The sequence below is a fragment of the Filicampus tigris genome, chromosome 18 (assembly GCF_054856515.1).
Source record: "Filicampus tigris isolate MCC_2025a chromosome 18, RoL_Ftig_1.0, whole genome shotgun sequence".
NCBI classification, from domain to species: Eukaryota; Metazoa; Chordata; class Actinopteri; order Syngnathiformes; family Syngnathidae; genus Filicampus; species Filicampus tigris.
Window position 1 is genome coordinate 14,680,889 of NC_141234.1, and position 19,268 is coordinate 14,700,156.

The 19,268-nt window shown below is 42.8% G+C and overlaps 1 protein-coding gene across 2 annotated transcripts; it reads right to left on the bottom strand.

The window, feature by feature from the left end:
* Nucleotides 1-3,416: 3,416 nt before the first annotated feature.
* On the bottom strand, nt 3,417-18,879 carry LOC147132680 (uncharacterized). 2 transcript variants are annotated; one of them, XM_086013928.1, is made up of 3 exons: nt 18,462-18,879; nt 13,693-14,079; nt 3,417-11,454 (listed from the first exon to the last, which is right to left on the bottom strand). In XM_086013928.1, the coding sequence occupies exons 1-3, from the start codon at nt 18,580-18,582 to the stop codon at nt 11,441-11,443; spliced, it is 522 nt and encodes a 173-aa protein (XP_085870054.1). In that variant the 5' UTR covers nt 18,583-18,879; the 3' UTR covers nt 3,417-11,440. The 2 variants fall into 2 exon arrangements, with proteins under 2 accessions (XP_085870054.1, XP_085870053.1); XM_086013927.1 differs by lacking the exon at nt 3,417-11,454 and having other exon boundaries at nt 12,843-14,079.
* Between the last annotated feature and the right edge of the window lie 389 nt (nt 18,880-19,268).

Sequence of the window (19,268 nt, forward strand, 5' to 3'; positions counted from 1 at the left end):
CGCATGCCCACTTCTCACTTAACACAGGCGTAACTGAAGTCTAACTGCACTATTCTATATTAAAATATACCTCACTAGAACAGACAAAACTGGACTCAGCACCTCTTTCAGGCCCCCTGACCCACAGTTTGGGAACCTGAGTTCAAATGAACTAAAAAGACTGGTATAAATTATTTCTGTTATTGATAATAACAAATCTGAAGTTTGTAGCCTGCACCATACTGAAAAGCAATTCTAATATGATTAAAAAATATATTTTATATTTCTGTAAAATGGTACATGATTAATATATTGCTATTATGGATAGCAAAGTTGACCACATTATTAACACAAATATGGCCATCATAATAAAATCGAAAAGAATGAAAATAGCTAAATATGAAAAACAATTGATATATTGTTATTGTGCATGGCAAAAGTAACCAAAGTATTATCATGAATATAAAGATTAAAAAAATCATATGAGAAATAACACGAAACAACAAAACAATTACTACATATGGCACATGAAAAAAATAAAAGAAAATTCAACCACATTATTAACACAAATGTTGTGATAAAAAAGAAAACACAACTAAATGAAAGAATAATCACTGAACAGTTATCACACATTTGCCTTGTTTGCTAAGATTGAACATATAGTGTTGAGTGATTTAGTGATAGTTCAAATTAGAGTGATAGTATTACTAGATTGCATTAAATATCTATGTGAAATGTTATTGCTTTGTGTAAGAATAATTGTAAATATAGTAATCATACATTTTCTGCTATAATGATGCTTTGCATAACTAACTGCGAGAAGACCAGATGGAGCCACACTGACGATTGCCAAGATGAAGATGATTGCTGAAATTTCCTGCCACAGTGTTGATTTCTCTACTAAAGATTTCCTCATGTCTTACCACACATGTGTTAAGTAAATTTCCACCTACGTGCATGCACATTGACAAACAAATACAACGGTCCAACTGCCCTTTTGCTCACCCCATCCTTTCGAGTTGGAACGCCCATGTAACTAGGGAAGTAAGAAAGAATAAAAAGAAAGGAGCCGGAGAGACTGTTTTAGAACTCACTCAAGAATTGTATTGTACAGTACTTCTCTGTTCTCCTTGCAAACATAACAATTGAAAGAGTGTCTTCATCTCCTTGTTTTGTGTGGTTTTCATAAATGTCTGTCTGATAAACCTGACACTCTGCAAGGAAGAATGTTTCTTCCGCTCTTATATGTGCTCACAATGAAGAAATTGCTTCTGCTTTTTCTATTTTCATAATAACCATCCGAAGAGAAAGTGTGAAAAGAACAAGCAAGAAGGAGAAGCAAGACGGGGGCCTCGGCTTTCTTTTCTTAGTCTAGAAAGTTGTTGATGTGACGAAAATGTTTTGCAATCTAATGCTTTGGCGCATTTTTGACTCATGTAAACAGTCATTTCTCACCCACATGCACACACATAGATAACAAGTTCACGTATCTCCAACAGTTTGCATAAAAACCCCACCCCTGAGGTTGAAGATACCCATGTAAACAGGGACCCCGAAAACCGATAAAAAGAGAGGGAACGAAGAGATATTTTAGAACTTAGAAGTATTGCTGTGTAGAAATTGTGCTTTCCCGTCGTTCTCCTTGCAAACAAAGAATTGAGCGTCTTTCCTCTTCATTGGTCATGTCTTATTCCAAGCCGCTTATCCTGTACAAGTGTACAGGGTCGCGGGGAGCTGCTGGAGCCTATCCCAGCCGACAATGGGCGAAAGGCAGACTACACCCCGAACTGGTCGCCAGCCAGTCGCAGGGGACGCAGATAGACACCGTCACTGAGCGGGAACCGATCCCACGCTGCCCGCATACAAGTCAGGCGAGTGTACCACTACACCGTCAGTGACACACCTCTTCATTGGTGTTGTGTTATAAATTGCTGATAATTGATGAACCTGACACTAAATCCAGGATTTAAAAAATGAAATAACTAAATATATCACGTAAACAATATGCAAATCTAACCAGACAAATATATAGTCCTAAAAACACTAAAGATAAAATGTTAAACAACAAAATAATAAATGCTAAAGATGACACATAACATACTTACTAGTTGTTAATATGAAAAGGTTATTACAATATGTTGGAAATCGTCATGGGTGGCGTCAAGTTTTATGCATGTCACGTGTATAGCATAGCTCAATGTTGAACACTAAGCTTGTCCATGTCGCCTTCATGTAACATTGTTTGAAAAGAAGGGCCTGTTAAGAATATCTTGATTTGCCTTGATTTGTTGCTCAGAATAAGTATGTTAATCGTATTTTAAGCTTAAAGGGACGGTGGGATGGCCATGTTTTCACTAACAAGTTCATTTTATATATTTTTTGATCGGGAAAATGAAAAGAGTTGTAATTTTCTATTTTATCAATAAATTTGGGAGAAATTAGGAAATAAGTAACCCCATGAATAATGCCTCTCGTTAATTAGGCCAATGGCCGCGCCCCCTAAAGTTCTATCCTTGTTCGGCCGGAGTCACGCGAGGAACCGATTCCAAACTCTCCATCAATCATTATACTATCATTGCTTATAACGTCCAAAAACGGCGATCAATTGGCACCAAAATTTATGTGCACATCCATACTAATTGTGAGTTTGGGTCTGGTCACTCTATTGCCGATGGAGAGTCATTTTGAAATGATTCAACAATTCTATTATAAACAGCAAAACGAGATACGTATATAGAATTAAAAATGAGTGCGATCAAATTGTGTTTCTGATTAAATGCACCACAATTTGCAGCACAAATGGTTACATCTGTCGGTGACTTGATGAAAGTGCTCCACACGCGCTGTGGGAGTTCTAATGTAGTTAAACATCGCCCTCGTGTGGTTGACGGCTGCATTACATCAGCAGGCACTGCTCATGTAACACCATGGAGAGCCTTTTATCTGGGTAGGCACACAGCAGGGATAGCTCGATGTGCTGTCCTCTCACCTCTTCTTCACGAATACACACACTTAACTTTTCCAGGATGACTGGACAAACCCTGATTTCACAATCACTGTCCAGTGAGAAATGACCACGAAAAAAAACTAGATAAAAAGCCTTTGACTAACAAAAAGAATTAATGCATGTAAACTAAAAAATGATCATATAGAACACACACATCCCTAAAGCAAGATTTATCAAGCAAACGATTGAGAAGAACAAAAATATATGAAACTAGAAACAGTATAAAAGGAACTCGGATTACACTGAATAGCTTCAACAAACCTCCGAAATCAACCTAAACAGCCCTTCGGTTGCTCATTGATTAGAAAAAAGACTGTTTATTTGTAAAAACGGAGAGGATCATATGAGGTGTATGATTTCTCCAGCTGACTCAAAGTTTAGAGTGGCAAGGTATGGATGTGGTGCTCCTATTAGAGAACACAGGCCCGTATTCCACTTCACGTCTATTTATTGCGTTCTGCAACAACGCAGACAAATAATAACTTAACATCATCATCCAATGTATAACAATATGCCTATACTTTACAATTGACTGTATTGAGAAATTAAAAAATACAAACAATACACATTCACACGTCTCATCATCAGGTTGGTTATCATATTAGCCAAAATAACTAACCAGTGGTGACATCACTCACAAAAATATAACTATGCTATTATTTACAGCAGCCACCCGATACGAAGTAAATGATCAAACTCACCTACTAACATTTACACACAATAACAAACGAGGTGAAACACAGGCAATCGGCAAATAAGGAGTCTATACTAGCTTTGTCGAAGGTGGAAAGAAAAACAACGTCACTCGCTATCGATACTTAGCGCTTGAGGGGCATTCAATGACCGCTCAAAGTGTGGGACATCTCAGTACTATGTGGTAACTCAATGAACTAATCAAATGGCAGCAATTATTAGTAGTAAAAACAACGTGGGCTTTCTAACACAGCCGCCCCCGACTGTCTGCATAGACAGTCGAATCCGAGGTAGAAAGACCACTCAAGTGGGAGAACCTTTGATGTCGTCCTCCAGCTTGGGGAGCTTGACCAAGCGAGCTACGGGTCGAATGTAAGTCCGATCCTTAACCTTAAGGGCAGCAGTCCGGATGCGTCCATCAGCTCCAGGGTAAGTAGTTGTCACTGTACTAATTGGCCATAAAGCTCGTGGAAGCTGTGGATCAACAATAAGCACCACTTGATTTGGCGTGAGATGTTTCCTGTTTCTGCCACTTCTGTCTTTCCTGTAAGATGAGCAGGTAGTAGCCGATGAATCTGGACCAGAAGTGGTCAATTAGAACTTGACTGTGTCGCCATCTGCTATTCCCAAGGGTGTTACTGGAGTCATACACAGCGTGAGGGAGTGATGCACCGTAGCGTCCCATTAGCACAGGGGTGTCAAAGTCAAATGGACGGAGGGCCAAATACAAAAACCTGCGACAAGCCGAGGGCCGGACTGATAGAATGTTCATTGAAATTTTTTTAAAATGTCCGCTGATGATGTCACGCTTTATATTTCTGTAATATATTTCTTTGCCTCTATGTTTGCCACCCCCCTGTTTGTTGTGTTTTTATGTTCTGGGTTACTAAATAAAATAAAGTACATTACTGCTACTTTTGCGAGGCAGCTCGTACGTCACTTACGCTTATGACCCGAGAAGAAGCCGCTGCCCGTCTTGTGAAACAAGATCAGTGGAATATTTGCGTTTCTCCTGCCTAACTGGAAACAATTTTCTGGTTGACTCGGGCTGCAAGGTTGTATGAACTGTACATAATGTGAAGTAAAACGGAGAGGATCATATGATTGGTATGATGTCTCCAGCTGATTCTATTTACGTGGCAAGGTATAGATGTGGATGCTCCTGTCAGAGAACACAGGTCCGTATTCCACTTGACACGTCTATTTACTGTGGTCTGCAACAACACAGACAAAGAATAACCTAGCAACATCATCCAATGCATATCCATTTGTTAACAATATGCCTAAACATTACAATTCACTGTATTAAGCAATTAAACAGCCAAACAAGACTGTACATACAATACACATTCACACGTTTCATCACTAAAATAGTAAGCATACTAGCCGAAATAACTAACTAGTGTTCATCAACGTGACATCACTCACGAGAACATTTATCTAGGCTATTATGTACAGCAGTTACCTGACACGAACCCAAATGATTAAACTCACCTTTTAACATTTACACACAACAAACGTGTTGAAACTCGGGCAATCTGCAACTACTGCGTTTGCTGGCACAAACAAACTACAAGCTGTGTCGAAGGAGGAAAAACTTTTTTAAAAAGTCACTCGCTATCAACACTTTGCGCTTGAGGAGAGTTCAATGCCTGCTCACAGTGTGGGACATCTCAGCACGTCGAAACTCAATGAATTTATCAAATGCCAACAATTACTAATAGTAAAACAACGTGAGCTTTCGAACATGAAGTATTTCTTAATAGAGCGTGTTTTACTCCAAATAACTTCACCACAATCCGATTCTGAAAGCCACGAAAAGTGACGTGAAGTCTTGAATCGGCATGTAGACGACCGAAAGACGATCCTCACAAAAGTAGCGTCAATGTTCGTTATAACAACAGCCAGGAGGTGACAAACATAGATGCAAAGAAATATGTTACAGAAATAGTGTAACGGATTGGGTTATCTGAGTTGTGGTCGAATTTGTGTCTTGCCAAGTTGTGTTGTTTCCGAGGTTAATGAATGCATCGTGCGGCTCGCTTGATGGGAGGGCATGCGAGCGAGAGTAGCGGAGGACGAAGAGGAGAGCTTGACTGAACGGTTGTCGTACTGTATTGGCGTCGGCTGATGATGTGGCAACCTGCTCTAAGAAGTAAGCCGCAGCCACCCGACAGCAGCCGGTTGGACTAATAAAATGTGATACTTAAACAACGTCTGTGTTCTTTCAAGACGCTATAATATATGTTAAAGCGTGACGTCATCAGCAGGCGCGAAGGACCCGATCACTTCTGCTACCCACACCGGCTTGCTGCGGGCCAGATCTAATAATAAAGCAGTATCCTCACAGGGGCCGTAGAAAACCTTCCCGTGGGCCGGATGTGGCCCGCGGGCCTTGACTTTGACATGATGCATTAGCAGAATGCCAGGCGTGATGTGATCTGGATCCGCTATGTCAGATGAGATGAGAAACGTTGCAAATACATCAGGAAGGCATCAGTGTCAAGTCTAAGAGGTCGAAATGCACACAACGGGTCGTCATGCACTGGAAGACTATGCCCCAACGCTTCTCTGTCTAACGTCCAATTTTTACAGTATATGGACCAAAACAATCAACGCCAGTCGAGAAAAAGGGGGGTTTACACAAGCGCAAACGAGCTGTGGCAAAGCAGCCATTTTAGGGATGGAAGGGTTGCCACGCCATGCTTGGCACTGCATGCATTGGCTCTGATGTCTCTTGATGGCTTCCCTCTCGCGCAGAATCCAAAAACGACGACGCAGTTCGGCTATCACTCTTTCGGGTCCTGGATGAAGGAGTGTCTCATCAAAATCCTGGATGATGAGCTTGGTTAGTGGATGTTTTGGGTCCATCACAATTGGATGGATGGTAACGGATTCTAGATGCTCGGCTCTTTGCAACCTTCCTCCAACTCTGAGAAGTCCCGTTTCTTTATCATACTCAGGAGATAGGGATTTCAAATGACTGCTGGTTGGTAATGCTCGCTCAAGAAATAAGTGCATTGACTTCTTCTGGGAGTGTCTCAGACTGGGCCTGTTTTAAAAGGAGAGTCTCAGCTTGGATGTAATTAAGACGCATCATTGGGCAAGCGAGAATTTGGATCAGCCGCCCCATGTAGGAATGTCGCTGTAGCCTTCCGCAGGTCCTTCCATGTAGAGAACATGTTGACATCAGGGAGCTGAGGATTGGAGTTGACGGTCACATGGCCGCAGAATGAAGATTTCTTCAACTCACTATCCTGTGGATTTGGGCCAGCAGTTGGGCTGATCGGCCATTGTTCCTCAGCATGGCGGAGGAAATCAGGTCCTTGGTGCCAACGGTGTGGTCGGGACAACTCCTTCAAAGTCTTGCCCCGTGTGATGTCATCAGCTGGATTGTTTGCACTATCCACATATTTCTAGTTGCTCATGTCGGTAAGGTTCTGTATTTCGGCCACACGAGTGCCCACGAAAACCTTATAGTGACAAGATTCTGATTTGATCCAGTGGAGAACTGTAGTAGAGTCTGACCAGAGTATGACATTCCTGATGGGTAAGGTGAGTTCAGTTAGGAGGACATCAACTAGCTGAGCGCCAGTGAGGGAAGCACTCAGTTCTAATCGTGGCATGGATAGTTGCTTCTTTGGAGCCACGCGGGATCTCGCCAAGACAAAACAAACGTGGACTTGCCTTTGTGCATCTTCTGTCCGTAAGTAAGCAACAGACCCATATGCTCTTTCGGACGCATCGCAAAAGATGTGATGATCTCTACTTGATGTAGGATGGTCAGCAGATGGTGCTGCATAACATCTGGGGATTTCCATTTGAATGAGGTCAGGAATCTCTTGCTCCCAAGTGATCCATCTGTCCCTTAGACTCTGTGGCTGGATTGGGTCATCCCATTTTAATTGCTCCTTCCATAGATCCTGTACGAGAACCTTAGCTCTTGTGGTGAACGGTAAAATGAAGCCTAGCGGGTCATATTGACAGGCCAGTACCTTGTAGACCTTCCTCAATGTTGGTTCAGATCTCTCTACAGGTCTGTGTTTGTACTTCAGAGTGTCACGGAGGCAATCCCAACGTAATCCAAGAGTTGGTTCTTGAAGGTCCACGCTACATTGGGACAGCCAGAGCTCGCTGCTCTCAGATCTGGCTTCGGGTGGAAGATGTTCAATGACTGCCGGAACGTTGCTCGCCCACTGACGTATCTCGAAACCACCACTGTGAAGAAGTTGGCGCAGATCATTGACAAGGGTCTTTGCTTCCTCCTTTGAATGGGTGCTGCTGAGACAGTTGTCCACATAAAATGATTGCTCGACACAATCAGCAAGATTACTGTTGGATTTGCTTGTGTCTTGGAAGTGTCGCTGTAGGGCGTAGATGGCACAGCAAGGGCTGCATGTAGTACCAAATGGCAGAACTTGCCATTCATAGATTTTTGGTTGCTCAGTCCTCTTCATATCTCTCCAGATGAAATGCAGAATTTACTTGTCATGCGGTAAAAGACGGATTTGGTGGAACATATCTTTGATGTCACCGCTCACTCCTACTTGATACTGCCTGAGCCGGATAAGGACTCCTAGTGATGGACCTAGAGCAGGTCCAGGGAGAAGGTGGTCATTCAGGGACTCCCCTTCATAGTGGAAAGAACAGTTGAAGACAATCCTGTCCTTGTTGTTGCGCTGCACCATGTGGTGAGGTATAAACCAGGATTCTGGGGTTGATTTAGCTACCTCGGGTGAAATCACTGCCACGAGGCCCATTGATTCCAACTTTTGGATCTCCTGGCAGTATACCTGAGCACGATGCAGGTCCTTATCAAGTCTCCTCTCGGTGCTACGGAGGTTTGGTAACACTGCCTCCATGGGAGCATGAAATGTAGGAGAGTTGGCACGGCGAAGCAGTGGTGTTGCATATCTCTCTATCCCGTCTACAGGGACCCTGATTGTGCAGGTTTCGAGAAGGTCTAAAGCTTGCTGATCTTGCTTCGATCTAGTTACCTTCTTCTTATTTGAATAAGGTAGCACATCAATCTGCCAAAGGCGCTCAATGTTCTTATGGAGCTCACATGACGGTGTGGCCATTGCTGTGAACAGGCACTGTTGCTCGGAGGTGAATACTTCACCAGTACTGGTGGGACCTTGAAGTGACCAGCCAAATTTGGTGTGGACTGCGATGGGTTCTCCAACTGGACCTGAACACACTGGCTCAATGGGTGCCAAGAGGTGTGGCATGTCGGACCCGATAAGCAACAGAGGTTGAGCGTGGTGGATAGGAGACAATGATAGGTTGCGGAGGTGTTTAAATTGCCTTTGGAGTGTCATCACTGGATAAGAATGTTCAGAGAGAGCAAGATTCTCAGAAGTAAATGCGTGGTGTATGTGGTATTTCTCCTCTGGTTTGGCGAGGGATGATGCCTGGAAAGCAACAGAAGCACCATGTAGCTGCACCCCCCTTTGATGCACTGTTCTGAGGGTGAGTGTCTCAGGCTTTGAGGTGAGATTCAGAAGTTTCACAGCTTTCGGCAAGATGATACTTCGCTCTGATCCATCATCCAGCACTGCGTAAGTCTCAATTACTCTGTCTCTATTATGTAGTAAGACTTTCACAACTTTCAACATTACCTTTAGGGATCGGATCGGTCGATCTAAGTACACCTTTGTTGTTGGAGTAGTCACCATAATCACACTCTTCTGGATTTGCTGGACTGCATCATGTAGTACTGTCAAATGTTGCTCTTTGCAAGTATTGCAAGGTTTCTTGAGGGTGAAAGCTTCCCGTTTGTGGCGTCGTCCACACTTCCAGCACGGCTGTTCTTCTGTTAACCATCCAACAATCTGGTCTGCATTCAACTTCTTGAAGTCTGTGCAATTATTCAGAATGCTCTGTATTGTCACAGTGAGGACAGTATGGTTTAGATTTCGATGTGGACTTCTGGTGGGTAGACCGCCCTTTGGGGTCTTGGTCGTTATTGGTAGCGACGAAGAATGTGGTTGTTCTCTCCTTTGGTTTATTGGAAGAATGTTGTTCCTTTTTTGTTGGTTTAGAAGCTTCATGGGTGTAGAGGGAAGCAGCTCTGCCTGCTATACGCTTAGCTTGAGATTTCATCTGCAGCCAGGAACTCAGATCAGATAATGTATAGGTTTGGTCAGTGCATGTGCGAAGAATCCCTTGGGTCAGGCAGTGTTCTACAAACCCATCACGATAACTTGGTGGCATCTTACTGAGCAGTCAATCGACGTGGGATCCAAATCTTAATTCGTAGCCGTTCTGACCCTCCAAAGTCCTAAGCATGCCTACCAGTGATAGTATAGCCAAGGCGAAGGTGTGAAAGGCCTCGGAGTCTCCGAACTTAAAGGCTGGAGCATTCAGAATGGCACCTAGTAGGGTTGGCCATACTTGTCTTGCAGAGCCTGCATGGCCATAGTGTATGGCTTCGGGTCATGCATGTAGGCCTTGGTGAGTTGTAGTGCGCTTGGTAGTTTCAGGTGTCCAAGTATCACTTGATACTTGTACTGCTCATTCAGGTGCAGATTATTGTTCAATAAGTTATCAAGGCCCATTTTAAGTAAGGCAAAGTCACTTTGTAGACCACTGTCAAAGAATGGAATCATAGGTTTAGGAATACCATAGGTTGTTGGAAAAAATGAATGCATATCTGCTGCCTGTGGTTGACGAGAATCAGGTTGAGGCAGGACTGGAGGATGAAATGATGCTGAAGGGACAGGGCAGGTGAATGCTGCATGGGAAGGATAATGGTTTCCAGGTGCCACACCAGTAGGTAGGAATGTAGAAGAATGTGCTGTTTGCAGCAGTGGAGGCAGAGGTTGATGCTGTAGAGGAGGTGGAGCCATATGTTGCATTGGTAGGCTGAACTGCAGGCAGTGATGGAGATGGGTCCAGTGTGGAACAAGGTGGAGCCAGAATTGTTGGAGGCTGGGCCGCATATGTGGCTAGAGGCAGAGAGACTTGAGGTGGAGCGGTGTGTGGCACAGGATGGGGAGCTATTGGGATAGAAGGCTGGGCTGATGGGCTACTTGCCTTACTATGATCTGAAGGGCATGGTGAAGCTCTAGCACTGTCAGATTCCTGTGCCTTCTCTTTAAGGAGAGAAGTGACCATTTTGGCTATCGCCAACTCATTTTCTCATTTCTTTAGCTGTCGCCGCCTTTCCAGTTGTCTCGTGAGTGACTCCTGTGTCCTTATAGCTTCCTCCTGTAGCTGTTGAGCCTGTCTGGCTTGAGTTTGGAGTCGATGACATTCATATTCAGCTTGTTGGTCCTCTGCTATGTGGTGTCAAAGCTCCTCAAGCTCCATTTGCTTCACTCTTTCATCAAGCTGTGCTGTTTCCACATCTGTGAAAACATTAGAGGGAAATCTGCCAATGGATGCGCGAGATTACCAAGTGGATCTGGAGTGTGAGCTCTTCCGGGATGAGCGAGTCCTCCCACTTCATGAGGCTTGAGAAGAAGGAGCCAATTGTGTGGTGTGGGTTTGTCCCAATGAAGGGAGAGTTGCAACCACATAATCGGTCAGATAGGCTGGGGGGCGTCGCTCTCGTTGTGAAGCACGTTGGGCTGCAGATTCAGTTTGGTCATCTGTTGGTTCCATACCTTGATTCATACTCTATCCGGCTCGAAGGACCATAAAACGGAGAGGATCATATGATTGGTATGATATCTCCAGCTGACTCAAAGTTTAGAGTGGCAAGGTATGGATGTGGTGCTCCTATTAGAGAACACGGGCTCGTATTCCACTTCACGTCTATTTATTGAGGTCTGCAAAAACACAGACAAATAATAACTTAACAACATCATCCAATGTATAACAATATGCCTATACTTTACAATTGACTGTATTGAGAAATTAAACAATACAAACAATACACATTCACACGTCTCATCATCAGGTTGGTTATCAGATTAGCCAAAAAAACTAACCTGTGGTGACATCACTCACGAAAATATAACTATGCTATTATTTACAGCAGCCACCCAAGACGAAGTAAATGATCAAACTCACCTACTAACATTTACACACAATAACAAACGAGGTGAAACACAGGCAATCGGCAAATAAGGAGTCTATACTAGCTTTGTCGAAGGTGGAAAGAAAAACAACGTCACTCGCTATCGATACTTAGCGCTTGAGGGGCGTTCAATGACCGCTCACAGTGTGGGACATCTCAGTACTGCGTGGTATCTCAATGAACTAATCAAATGGCAACAATTATTAATAGTAAAAACAACGTGGGCTTTCTAACAATTTGTATTGGGTGCAGAATTGTATGTACACTTTCCCACCTTCCTATCAAAAGTCCAAGTTTATTCACAGTCCAAGTAATTCATCAAGTTACTTCACATGGAAATCACGAAAACATTGTACAGAGTGCATACATTGCTTAAAATGGACCAACAGTGATTATTGGTTAAAAAACAACAACAGGATTTTAGTAGATACAGAGATGAGGATAGAATAAAAGATGTAACATTGAATAAAACAATGCAGATTTTGTCAATAATTATCACTTAAATCAATTAAATACTTAAGTTGTTAAACATTAATATTTTCATTTAAAGAGGGGAAGTCAACGCAAACTTTTTTTTTTTCAAAAATATATTCTATGCAAGCCCACTAGTTGAAACAGGGCATTCTGATAAATATTGCGTTTGTGGAATAAGTGTTAATCCACTCGTTTCTAGCCATCTCAGGGGGCGGCCATTTTGTCTTCTGCCAACTGAAAATGAAATCACAACTGCTCACAACGACCAATCACGGCTCAGATTCAGAATACAGGTCAGCTGTGATTGCTCAGATTCAGGAAACAGGTCAGCCGTGATTGGTCGTTGTGAGCACTTTGATGTCATTTTCAGTCGACAGAAATGACAAAATGGCCGCCCCCTGAGATGGCTAAAAACAATTGCATTTTGCTGCTTAATTTACATTCCACATACGCTAAATTAATCAAAATACCATTTTTCGACTAGTGGGCCTGCAGGGAACATATTCCTGAAAAAAATATGTTTGGGGTGACTTTCACTTTAAGACTTCTTGATATTATTGCGGTTGTCACGAGCACACTTGTGTTTCTTGACAGAAACCTTCCATGGGAAGTGTTGGCCACAATCTGAGCAGGCAAAAGGTTTCTCACCAGTGTGGGTTCTTGTATAACGTATTAAATGTCCCTTCTGAGAGAATATTTGACCACAATCGGAACATGCAAAAGGTTTCTCACCAGTGTGGGTTCTTATGTGTAGTTTTAAGAATGACTGAAGAGAGAATCTTTGGCCACAATCTGAACATATAAAAGGTTTCTCACCAGTGTGTGTTCTGTGTGTGTCTTTTTAAGCTAAACTTATGAGAGAACATTTGTCCACAATGTGAACATGCAAAAGGTTTCTCACCAGTGTGCGTTCTGGTGTGACTTATTAAGCTTCCCTTCTGAGAGAATCTTTGGCCACAATCTGAACAGGCAAAAGGTTTCTCACCAGTGTGGATTCTTATGTGTTCTTTTAAGATTGACTTGTGAGAGAACATTTGTCCACAATGTGAACATGCAAAAGGTTTCTCACCAGTGTGGGTTTTGGTGTGACGCATTAAGCTTCCCTTTTGAGAGAATCTTTGGCCACAATCTGAACAGGCAAAAGGTTTCTCACCAGTGTGGATTCTCATGTGTTCTTTTAAGGTTGACTTGTGAGAGAACATTTGTCCACAATGTGAACATGCAAAAGGTTTCCCACCAGAGTGGGTTTTGGTGTGACGAACTAAGCCTACCTTCTGAGAGAATGTTCGGCCACAAACTGAGCATGCAAAAGGTTTCTCACCAGTGTGTGTTCTGATGTGACTAATTAAGTGTCCCTTATGAGAGAATATTTTGCCACAAACTGAGCAGGAAAAAGGTTTCTCTTCCCTCTCTGAGTGTATTCTCATGTGTTCTAAACGTCCCTTGAAAGCACAAGTTTTCCCAGACTCAGAACATTTCCAGCATTTGTTGTCATTGTTACATGTCATATCACCTTCACAATCTTCATCTTCATCATCATCATCATCATTTGATGACGCCTCATCACTATCAGATGGTGGAGGTCGGAGGTCGTCTCCTTGTGATCCTCCCCAGTGGTCCCCATCACCTTCTGATTTCACGTGTTGACATGAGCTGCTGCTTGGAGGCTCCGCCCCTCTGCTCACCGCACTTTGACCTTCATCTTTACTCTTCAAGGATACAGGAGTCAATGGCAACTTGAAGATATCCTGGTCCTCCTCCTCCTTCATGCAGGGGTGCTCTCGCTCCTCCTCTTTTTTAACATTTGGGGACTGCTGCTGCTGCTCTTCCTCTTTAAATTGGGGGATCTCTTCGTCCTCCTCTTCCTCTTTAATGTGAGAATTAACATATTCACTGATGTCTGCAAAACACAAAAAGACAAACACACATGGCATTATAGTTCATATTTATAATGAAGGTTATTATGAGAGCCAGATACGTTAAGATTACGACGGACTTCTCGGTATTTGCAAATTCACTTACTGGTGCACCTTTTTAAGTGGTGACCCCGTCAAAAGCTGCACTGGCTTTGTATATACATGAACCCCTTTTAGAAATGATTAGCATGACTGCATCTAACCATTAAATATGTATTTATTTATTTAAATGTCACTAGTAGAAAATGACTGGTTAGCACGTCCGCCTCACAGTTCAGAGGTCGTGGGTTCGATCCCGGCTCCGGCCTCCCTGTGTGGAGTTTGCATGTTCTCCCCGTGCCTGCGTGGGTTTTCTCCGGGCACTCCGGTTTCCTCCCACATTCCAAAAACATGCATGGTAAGTTGATTGGATACTCTAAATTGCCCCTAGGTGTGATTGCGAGTGCGGATGTTTGTCTCTGTGTGCCCTGCGATTGGCTGGCAACCAGTTCAGGGTGTCCCCCGCCTACTGCCCAAAGACAGCTGGGATAGGCTCCAGCACGCCCCGCGACCCTTGTGAGGAGAAGCGGTACAGATAATGGATGGATAGTAGAAAATGTGCACAAAGGTGTACAGAGCCATTCATGTGACATCTCCTGTAATGCAGTATTGAGCAGGTTATGATCATTTTCATGACCAGATATGCAGCTGGATAACATCTATGCTATTTGCATACAGAATTGGCCAATTCTGATTGTACGAACATCATTTTTTAAAATAATGAGATCAATGACTGCATGTTTATACAGTGGTACCTCTACTTATTGGTTCTGGAAGAAATTTCTTAACTAGAAAATTTTGTAAGTGGAGACGTGTTTTCCATGCAAATGTCCTAATCTGTTCCAAGCCCCCCAATATTCAGACATAAATGTTTTATAAAGTATAAAAATGCATCAAAACATGTAACAAATACATGTTACAATTAGATTATTGCGCAATAAACGAGATGCATAATGTAAAAAACAAAGAATAGAGTAAAGAATAAAAATGATGGTCATTTACATAATTGCAGTACAGTACGGTCATATTCTTTGGCGATATCAACCAAATGCATCCCTTTTTCATACTTTTCTATTATCTCTTGCTTTGTTTGTACGGACAAAAAAACCCGATTTTCTTCTTTTTTTCTTTTCCTCGTTTCTCCATCACTTTCTTGGGGTCCATAGCGAAGACTGGAATTCATGTCAAACTATCGGAACACCTCATGGTCCGAGGGGCGAATAACGAGGACGCTGCATAAACATATCTATCTGTCTACCTGTCAATCTGCACACATAGACACATACGGTAGAGGTCCCTCTTAGCCAATGGGATGCCTGGAAGATGCTAGGTAATAGCCAATGGCAGAGCAGCTATGAGTATGTTGCGTTCAGGAAACTTTGAAGTTGCGAGTAGCAGCGCATATTGTATTTTTACCTTTAGTATCCCGACATTTCTTTCGTAACAAGAGGCAATATTTTACCGTTGAGGCGTTTCGTAACTTGAACATTTCGTATGAAGATACGTTCGTAAGTAGAGGTACCACTGTACATGAAAACGGAGTGAACTCAAGAGGGCCGGTTTGAGCCATGAAACTCTACATCCCACTCCTGCCCACGCCACAACTAATGCACTTAGGCAGCACGTCTGATGCAATTTGTTCTTGGAGTGTTCACAAATGTTTCACAATATGTTTGGAAAGTGTGTTTCATACAATTGTTCGTTTTTATTTGTTTAAATGTATTATGTATTTAAATGTGTGTTTGGATGAGGTAAAACTATGCACAAGACTGTGACAGGTTCACCGACCTGGCCCTAATGGGCCTGTTCCGGCTTTCAATGTCCAACCATAAGCCGGCCAAATTGGGGCTAAAGTTTTCAGACGCACTTTCCAGCAATCAGTCGAGAACGTCGTTGGTACTACGACTCCAAATGATGTTTATTGTGATCCAAACAAGTTCCAAAAAGGATTCACAATTCCAAATCACATCAGATGGATAATAGCTTGCAAAAATGTCTTTGTGGTGTATAAGTATAAAGTAAGTGTTGTAAATGTAAGTGTAAGGGTCAGGGCAAGTGCAAATGTAAGTGGTTGAAAGACTATATGATCACCCCGTCTGTGTATAGCAAACATTTGACTTCCCTCTTGCACGTCCATTTAAAGAGACACTTGGGTGAGCTTAACACTGGCATTTATATAATAGTATATAAGTGTCAATGTAAAAATGACATTAGTACTAAAATGCCCACCCCAAAAGACTCTGTAGTGATTTAAGGGCTTTTTTTGTGATTATGTTTACAACAAATTTCCCCGCCCCCAAAAGGGGCGTGGCTTATATGTTTTCAGTCTCAGCGGTCTACGTCACGCGAGGAAGGCATGCGTGGTAATATTGCTCGCTTTGTCAGTTCTGTTGTCTAAAACGGTGACCGATTGCCACCAAAATGCAAATGCACATTACTACTCTTGTCCACTTCAACCTATGAAAGTATAAACGTGTTCTGCACAATAGTTTGGATTTATTGACATAAAACATGATCTCATCATGATCGCCTCCACAAAATCAAAAATACTGTGCCGATTGCTCCTCCACTTTCACAAGCTGAAGCGGACAAGAGCATGAATGCGCACACGAACCCCGACTGGTTATATTTCGGACATTTAGCGACGCTAAACTCGTGTCTCAGGAGGGAGAGAGACGCGGCTTGCAGCAGCAGCAGGCAGAATGAGCCCCCCGCTTCCCTCCCCGGCTAAAGGTAGGATTGGGACGGGTAATAGCAGCAACTAGCTTCAGGCCGTTCAAACAAAAGGTGTTAGCACAACAACATTAGCTCCTTACTGTCCGCCCATCGCGTGGAGGTGAAGATGAGCGAGCCTGTGTCTTCATGTCGCCTCCCAAGCAGTCGCATGCGGTGTCCCTGCTTGCGTGCTTGCAGCCACCACCTTCTGTCCGAGTGCAGCGGCGTGAGAGTGACGAAAGCACTCATCGAACAGCGAACAAAGATTTCTAGCGAGGCTGACTGTACAGCCGAGTATGGCCGCAATGGAATGGGCCATTTCGGCTGCTACCTTCCAAATTGGGCGGTGAGTTGTAAGTCAAAAATCTGGGGCCATTCCTCACCCAAATAAATGTGCACGTCTCATTTCCACTTCAGTCTCTGTAAATATCCTGACTGGTGTTTAATGTCTCGCCTGTCCTAACTGTGATCAGCAAAGAAGCAGTGTTTTTTTTTTTTTAAGTAAAGAAGCAGTGTGCGCTGGTTCCAGCCTATGTACTTCTGCTGACTTCCACATTTCCTCATTCTCATACAAATCAGCCACGGAGAGGTTAATCCTTTTGATATGTTGAAGTGGGCATTAGCAGAGATGTCAACATAAATTTTGGTGCCAATTGAACGCCGGTTTTTTGGACGTTATAAGTAATGAAAGTACATTGATTTCCAATGGAGGGTTTGTAATCGGTCCCTAAAGTGACTCCAACCGAACAGGGATAGCACGCTAGGGGGCGCGGCCATTCTGCTCATTAACAAGGGGCGTTATTCATAGAGTCACTTATTTACTAATTTTTCCCAATTTTTTTTTGATAAAATAGAAAACGACAACTCTTTTCATTTTCCTGATCAAAAAATATATAAAATGAACTTGTTAGTGAAAACGTGGCCATCCCGGCCCCACCGTCGCTTTAAACACACCTGATATGTGCACGTCAATCAGTGAACAATCAATGAAAAAGTATACAATGAGTTTAATACAAAAATATATAATTGAACCTTGTCTAAAATAAAGCAATGTGGCTCCAACAGGGCCAATACAAATTTCATAAATTAATTCATTTATAATAAATACATAATTATTCATAAATGAATAAAAATTAAATCAACACTTACTTGATTTTTTACATTGAATATTTTTGTTTTAGCCACTTAAATTGATGAATCGTCATTGATATTTTCTGCACTGTGCACATTTTGTTAAAGTCTGGTTAAAGACTTCCATAATGAAAGAACAAGATAAAAAGCCCAGAAAATGGCAAATGTTAAATATGCAGTTAGATTTTATACTGGGGGGGGGGGTTAAACTGGGGGGTTTCGACATTGAACCCCCAGTTGCTTCTGATGATGAGTCATCAGTGTAAGTGAGGCAACAGTGTGAAGCGCGTTGAGTAGAGAAGAGCTATACGAGTGATAGCCAAAGGCAATGAATAAAAATAAAGGGGCAAACACCTTGACCGCATTTTCCCCTAACAACGTCATCTGACCATCATTACTATACACTAGTAAAGAAGATTACATTGAAATACAGACACGTAACGTGCATATTTTTAACGATAGAAAGACGTTCTGTACAAACCTGCTCCGTGTAGCACAACACGAGACTGCGTGCAAACTTCGCCCAACAATTGGTGTTGATCGTTCTCTTCTTTCATTCCACAAAGTACCTCCTCGTACTTCGTTGTCGTTATTGCACACATTTTCACACGACAACCCCAACAAATCTTGATCGCTGTTCGACGATGAGTCGTGTGCTTCTCTTTGTTAGCGGCTAGCGAGCTCAGCTAAGCTAAGGTAAAATAAACTAATTTAGGCCGAGAAGCATCAACGCGTACCGATACGAGTTAATCTGGACACAAAGACTTCATAAATAATGTCGTAGTCACGGGCGTCCTGTGTGGAGGCTGTGGTCCGTTCAGCACAAATAGGAAGGAATGATTTAGAGGTGAGTGTTTTGTTCCGTAATGAAAAACCGTGCACAGTGCACACTGCACAGGAGTAGACTCCAGGCGGAGGTCATGCAGGACACGCCCAGCAAGCAATATGATTGGCTGCTGGAAATTTCCTGGAGGCGGTGAATCGGGTGTGGAGCACTTTCACTAAGTCACCGACAGATGTCGCCATTTGTGCTGCAAATTGAACCACGCCATGGTGCATTTTATTAGGAACACATTTTGATTGCACTGTTACTGCAAGTATAATTTTTTCCCCTCTATGAACATATCTCGTTTCGCTGCTTGTAATAGAATGGTTGAAACATTTCAAAATGACTCCCTGTGGATTTAGGTTACAGCAACCGTGGCTGCTGCTTGAATGACGGACGTGGCTCTGGCGCCCCAAAGCAGTCCATATGGGGCTGCTCACGTCGGTAGCTCACTTGCTAGTT